This window comes from Mytilus trossulus, chromosome 4 (genome assembly GCF_036588685.1).
Source record: "Mytilus trossulus isolate FHL-02 chromosome 4, PNRI_Mtr1.1.1.hap1, whole genome shotgun sequence".
Taxonomy (NCBI): Eukaryota; Metazoa; Mollusca; class Bivalvia; order Mytilida; family Mytilidae; genus Mytilus; species Mytilus trossulus.
Genome location: NC_086376.1, coordinates 15834008 through 15841525, shown reverse-complemented (window position 1 = coordinate 15841525; position 7518 = coordinate 15834008). Strand labels below are relative to the sequence as shown.

Here is a 7518-nt window from a genome sequence, read left to right as displayed (position 1 = left end):
CGTGAATCTCGACTATAGAGCGCTATAGTCGAGATTCACGTTGATAGTAAACATGCATATTTAGAGTATAAATATGGTATATTAGTATATATATGGTACAAATAAGTACAAATAAGTGATATATATCGAAAAATCTGAGATTAATGATTAAAAAAAAAAGGAAAAAAAAAAGGGGGGAGGGACTATATGGGGCTCATACGCGCTCATACAGGATCCTGTCCTCAAGCACCTGTGCTTGAAAACACAGGTACTACCAAAATAACTCCCGGTTTTCTGGAAATCTTAAATTAGTGTACTATGTAGCGCATTAATCCTGACTTTTTAACGCAAACTCATAGACATTCACCATGGGCATGCTTACATGGTTTAGTTGTATTGAAAGATTGTACATATAATTTTAGATATGGAATGTTCTACCTGATGATTTTTGAAAAGAGTCAAAACTTATCTTCCGGAAACTTGAATCCGTTTTTGTTCGAAGTTTACCACCTAATGAGAATTTCCGGTAACAACTCAAGGTGTTTTTCATTTTTTTATATATAAATATTATTTTCTGTGCCATGCAATATAAGTCAATTAAATTCTGATATAAAATCAAATCGAACAAAGACTAAGTTCAAACAGGTAGATTGATAAAAAAAAAAAACGCTTAAAGATACAAAATTATACATTTACAAATATTTTATTAGCACAAAGTTGAAACTCATCAACAATAAATGGTTAAGGCTCATTGTATATTAATAACATATTGATAATACATAATAAGTATAGTCGATACAAATGAATTCAGGTTGTGTCAGTTCCTTAATGGAGAGACTAAGATGGGAGCCTCTTAAAGATCACCGCTGTAAAGACCATCTCACCATGGCATACAAGATCCGCAATAGATTGGTGGATATTGACCCCTCAATTTATTACAAACCCAGAGATTCAAGGACCAGAGGAGGCCACGGCATACACCAACAGTGCACTCTAAAAGACCAATACAGTTACTCCTTCTTCCCAAGTTCAACCAGGGAATGGAACACTCTACCGGAAAAAGCCACAACAGCAGCTACACTAGAAGAGTTCAAGGCAAGCCTTACCATCCTGTCAGAGGCCTTGACAGGAGCTTCACACACCTAGAACTCCTTAGACCCCAGATGTACATAGTTTTATTTGTAAATAATTTTCCTGTAAATAGTTTTTATTAAGTGAGGAGGGGAGGCCTCGTGATTTCACAAGCAAGAGTCATTTTTACACTCAAGAAGAGTCCTACTCTGTACTGAAAGAAGAAGGAGAAGAAGAACCCAGCATTGACGCATTCGAAGCAATATATTTGGACAACATTTGCATTATTTGGATAGACAACAATTTTAAATGCCTCTCAAAATTTTATTTGAGTATATATAAATATGTCAATGTGCATGTTATTTATTTATTCAATTATACAATTGTTGTAAGCTTTAGATATTCCATATAACCTGTCTCACTAATTAGCAACATAAAAATTTTAGTGACAAGAAATGACAAAATGACTATTTAGCAACAAGAAAACAAAGGAGTAGGTCTGGTAAGGGCCGATTTTGGCCTCAATTTTCAAGTTCATCTGACGAAATACTTTAGACACTTTTTAAACACTTAAGTATCTATTTCAATTGATTCAATTAGTTTTTGTGAAAGATTTTAACTGATTAAGTCATTAAAAAACGCTTAGATTCAAGCTTACATATGAAAAATCTATCAAATTTGCCAAAAATCGTCACTTTTCAAATGGTTTTTGTCAAAAATGAAAGTGGCCACATCCGTGTTCATCCTCAACCTTTATATATATTATGTATTATCATCAAATACAACTTACATTTCAATATAATGAATGAACAGGAACCGTCTAAAATTTTACTAAAATGCTAAAATTGTGAAGATTTCAGTAATTAAGCATGACTTCATGATGCTAGTACCCGATATATGTGCATGGTATTGTCAAAAACAGCCCATATTTATGTAGCAGAATCATTCTACTTTCCAATAAATAGATTAACACTTACATTATCACAATTTTGTAAAACTGCTTTATTTTTAGGCCAAAAAGGGGTCTTACTGAACCTACTCCTTTAGAGGCTAGAAAGTTTATATTCTACCAATAGAAAAAGTCAGTATTTATCGTCATGAAGCATCATATGTTGCATCAGCACCGCACACTGTCCCTAACCTTGGACAGTCCAACAGTGGTGTAACCATACATTGAATGTCATATATGATGTTCATTGTAGTAAACACTTAAAAAACGCTATCAAATTAGATATAGATTTGAACATCAATGTTCAGATTCATCTGTATCTGGGTTATACTAGTAGTGCTGTGACAGAAGTGAAAAAAGTCGTCTAGATAGCGAGTTTAATCTCCCCAAATAACACACGGCTAAAAATGGTCTTAACTTAAAGACAAACATGACAAATATGTCTTCTTTAGTTTTTGCCCTGTCGTCAGAATTTCGTACGGTCACAATTTTCTAAAAATTCGTTTTAATGACTAGTAGTATATTGGAGAGTTTCAACCCCCCTTTTTCAAAATGAAAAATTGTGTATGTTTACTTACATTTAACTGAAATAGTTTTTCCTTAAGCTTTTTTTATATATCAAACTATTCTATTCAGTATTTCATTTTCTTATAATCTATAAAATTTGCGAAGTTTGGACTGCATAAAATTGAGGTAATTTTAATTGCAAATTCAGACACAAACTTCAGTTTCTTCTTCAAAGAAGTAATAAAAATGATCCTATAATATTTTAAGCATATTGTATTTCATAAAACTAATAAGTGATAAAAATTTGGGAACCAAAATATGAAAAAAACCTTAAGAAAACAATGGAAAAAGATTGGAATAAAAAACTTCAATTTCAACACGGAACTGAATCATTTGCCTTCCGTCACATTTTGTGTATTAGTCCACTATTTGCTCTCAACTGATATATGAATTTACTACCTTTTCGTTATTATATACACATATTTTGAATTAAAGTGCACTGATATATGCTACATACTTTGTTTGTATGTTTTTATATTCGATGTTTTTGTTATTTTAAAAACATCAAATATATTTTGTCAGAAAAGTCTTATTGTAAAATAAAAAAATTGACGGATAGGTTCAGTAAATATTCCGTGATATGTCAAGTCCGTTGCAACTTGCTCCATTAAGTCTAAAGAAAAGACAAAAGTTGTTAAATTTTACGCAGTGCTGAATATGCCAAGAAAAGAAAAAAAATCGACTGAAATTTTGAGTCAATTTACCTGTATAGGGTAGTCGATCTTTGTATCTTCATTGAATAAAAGATTAGATGAGGTGAACATCAAGATGTTTCATGCGATAGCTGTTAATTGAAGTTCATGCAGGAAGTTTATCATCGTTCATGCTACAAAAGTTACACAAGTAAACATATTTGTTCCCCCTTTTAGAGCGAGGAAGCTTCTTATCTGATATTTAATGACAACATACAATTATTGGACTGTTGTCCCTCAGTTTCGGGTATTTGTACGCGTTCTAAAATGCAGTCGTTCAACTGGAGCGCTTGTATATTTTGTAGCAACAAAACATTTTAGAAAGATCAAAAACTACTCAATTTTGAATCAGATGAGCGTAGTAAGAATGTTTTAATTGTGTCAGATAAAGTTAAAGTTGAAATAGTTTCCCGTCCATCTTTTAAACTTCAAGCACTCTGTCATTTTGGTTGCATTAGAAATTATCTGCTAAAAACAAAACAAAAAATCCAAACCCGTGGAAGCAGATATCTCAGATCACGATACTGCTTTTACTAATTTCATTTGGCTATTGACAACAATTTAATGGTCATTCCGCATGACACCGTTACTAGATGAATATAGATCTTTTCTTCAAGCTGATTCTATTAAATTTAAAATATTCTACTTGTAAAATGCAGTATTAACTCATTGATTTTTTATAGAAATTCAGTTGTCAAACAACTTCAACAAGTTCAAGGCAAATATAACATAATATTTTGTAGCAAAATAACTATTTGAGATGCCATATCAGCTGCCACAGGCATTTGTCTCAAAAAAAAAAAAATCCTATATACCTTAATATAAAAAGTGTTATATTAAGGTACATACTGTAGGAAATTTTTTTTTGAGACAAGTGCCTGTGTCAGCTGCTAGTCAATTGAAAACTGACCTTAAAGTCTAAATGTCAACTGTAATAGACACAAATAACGGATAGATATTTCATTCCGCTTTATTTTTACTCCTTTTCATTTATGATTGGCTTGACAAATGTACCATGAGTTTGGTTCGAAACACCTTGTTGAAACATTGAATGCCAATAGATTTTATGCTTCGTAAAGTAAAGTGTGACGCTATCTAATGTGTTGCCTACCATGAAATTGAGCGACTTCAAGATAGTGGGTACGTCTCATACATAATGTTTCCCCATCATCTTTGCAGACAAGCATATGGATGTCATCTGAACCCTTTTTTAGATCCCTGTTAAATCTTGGATGAATTAAAAGGGATGGTTTGAAGCTGGTATTTTTTTTTTGACAACAAATGTCTTCGGACTTCCTACAATACCTTGTCTGTACTTGTAAAGAAAAACTCAAAGTAACGTGTTTGCTTTGAACAGAACCTCTCATGTGCAGACCTGTGGCCATGAGTGAAATGTGTAGAAATATTAAAACATATCTTGTGGCGGTTGATGAAAATGAAGATAATGGAGATAATGGTTGATTAGGTATGAAGTGTGTTGCACTGATACACACGTTCCCAGCCCCGGGGTTAGGGGAGTGTTGGCGCGCTCTTAAAAAAGTTAAACCCCACCACATGCTTAAACAATTGATGAAAACCACTATATTCATTGATATTGGTGTCAACTTAAAGCAAATGTAAAACATAAACCTTGTGTCCAAAAATGGGAAGTAATTTCTGTCAAAAATTATTTCACATTTTTCAACTTGTTTTGATCATTTCTTCTTTTATTGGCAACAATCATAAGTAGATCTTCTGTTTTAATATGTTGTTACTGTAATAATGATTTTGATTGTTAGCGTTCAGGACTTATAAATACATGTATATACATGGTTCTTGAAAGCTTAAAAAATGGTCTTTCCAGTCATGACCGTGCTTAAACTCATGAACCGTTTAACTGAAGCTTTTCAGATTTTGATATATTGTTACTGTAACTGATAACAAAATGGAGGTCAAGTTTGATATTGATAATTTTCGCTTTCAAGGTTTAGGAGTTATGGTTGAGGTTCTTGTGATATTGAAAAATGTCAGGACAAAAATAAATGTTAATAAATCCAGTTCGCTGTCGCTCTGACAGCCTCTTGTTCTTGATAGCTTGATGTTCAGTGTGAGCAAAGGCTCCTTTTTTGAAGACCGTACTTTGACCTAAAATAGTTTATATAATGCAATTTAATATATATAATAATGGTACTGACGTTGATTATCATCTTAATAAAATGTAATGGTATTCTTTTATTTGTCTTCATGAATATTTCTTTTAATGATTAGTCTGTTTTTGGTGGTATCCATTTGATGTGACTCTGTACTTATACATCCCATCATTGTGTTATTGTTTTATGATATTTTTTGTATTCTATTCTTTCAACTTTGATGTACTCCTATTCTTGACATGTTTACCTATTATGTCTGTTTGTTTTATTCACACATCGTTGTCAAATAATGGAATTTGATGCAACTGTCAAACAAGTGAAAGGTTTAGCTAGCTTTAAAACTAGGTTTAATCCACCACTTTCTACATGAGGGAGTGCCAAGTCAGGAATATGACAGTTGTTGTCCTTTTGTTTGATGTGTTTGAACTTTTGAATTTGCTGTTTGATTAGGGACTTTCTGTTTTGAATTTCCTCTGAGTCCAGTATTTTTGTGATTTTATTTTTACTTTATTAAATTGTGACATTGATGGAGAGTTTGCTCATCGGCACTCATACCACATCTTCTTATTTCTATAATCAAATATATTCCTTTATATAGGGATCATTTTATCACTCTATAGATATAATTCCTCTATAGATAGAGGTATAAAAACACCTTATAGAGGATTTGATCCCAACCTGATTAATCCCCATAGGGAGTGTACATGGATTCCACTGTGTCTTGGCAGCTCTTAAGTCTTGACAGGTTTTTCTCACCACTTCTCATTGATTCCAAAGTTCTACAAAAATGTATATACTGGCCACTGAGGAAATATTATGGCAATAGACCACTTTCTAGATTGTTGCATTTCCGTGAAAAACTTTCGTTAAAGTGAACATAATTCGGGCGTCGAAAGGGGTCTTCACTCCCCCCCATTGTTGAGCGAGTGGTTGATTAATATGATGTTATATTGCATGAATCATTTATCAAATTAAATTCTTATAAAAGAGGGAAGAAAGATACCAGAGGGACAGTCAAACTCATAAATCAAAAATAAACTGACAATGCCAAGGCTAAAAATGAAAAGGACAAACAGACAGACAATAGTACACATGACACAACATAGAAATCTAAAGAATAAACTACACAAACCCCACAAAAAACTAGGGGTGATCTCAGGTGCTCCTGAAGGGGTAAGCAAATCATGCTCCACATGTGGCACCTGTCTAATTCAGTAGGTCACATTCATGAAAGGGAAGGGATTGTAGTTATGAACATATCCAATATCATTTGTGAAACGGTTATTCCATAATGGTCAACCAACTTGTGATGGCGTCCGTAAAATAAGAGATGATTTCAATTTCACCATTTGGAACTCTTGATTTAATAGCTTCCTTGTGAGCAACAACCCTCTATCAAGAAAAAAATCATGATAGGAAATGCAAGTACGGGAATATTGTTTCAATTGGGAGATATATACACCATATGCAGGTGCTGCTGGAACATTACTACTTAGAAATGGAAAGTTCACAATTGGAAAGCTATTATAAAAGCTTATCCTGTATAAAGAAAATCATGAATACTCTTTAGGAACTTTAATAGTCCATGGATATAAGCATCCCCCTTTATCTGGTAAATGGCGTCATAAAGGCACACATTATTAACAAATGTTATTGGTGAAGGACATAGAGCCCATAAGTGGCAGGCTCTCTGACATATTGGAATGTCTGGTTTATGTTTTAATTTATAAAGTTTTATTTATTTTTCAGAATGCGGGTAACAAGAGTTTTATGTAATTACTTTAAAAGATATGTTGAATATGAAATGCGACAAAGCTCTGGAGTAGATTATAAAGTTCCCATTTATGGATGGGTCCGGAAAGGAAAAAGAAATTGGAAATACAGTCAGTTTCATCCTTTATCAGCTCAAGGACAAATGATAAATAAAACATCAAAGGAAAATGACTTGGTGGAACCTATAAAAGACTGGAAAATATTCAGGGGAGATAGGGTATGTATTCTAGTGTATAAGATAAAGACTTAGTGGAACCTATCAAGGACTGGAAAGTTTTCAGAAAAGATAGGGTATGTATTCTTGTATATAATGAACCTATCAAAGAATGTCAATGTTCAGAGGAGATAGATTATGCAT

At 32.9% G+C, this 7518-nt stretch overlaps 1 protein-coding gene across 2 annotated transcripts in view; it reads left to right on the top strand.

The window, feature by feature from the left end:
• The first annotated feature begins 418 nt into the window (after positions 1 to 418).
• Positions 419 to 7518, top strand: part of LOC134714765 (large ribosomal subunit protein uL24m-like) — a 30586-nt gene continuing 23486 nt past the window's right edge. Inside the window, exons 1-2 of one of the 2 annotated variants that reach the window (XM_063576295.1) lie at positions 419 to 518; positions 7137 to 7377. In XM_063576295.1, coding sequence (XP_063432365.1) covers positions 421 to 518; positions 7137 to 7377 — 339 coding nt within the window. In that variant the 5' untranslated portion in view covers positions 419 to 420. Of the gene's footprint in view, positions 625 to 7136; positions 7378 to 7518 lie in introns of both variants that reach the window. The other variant, XM_063576296.1, reaches the window with a different exon arrangement.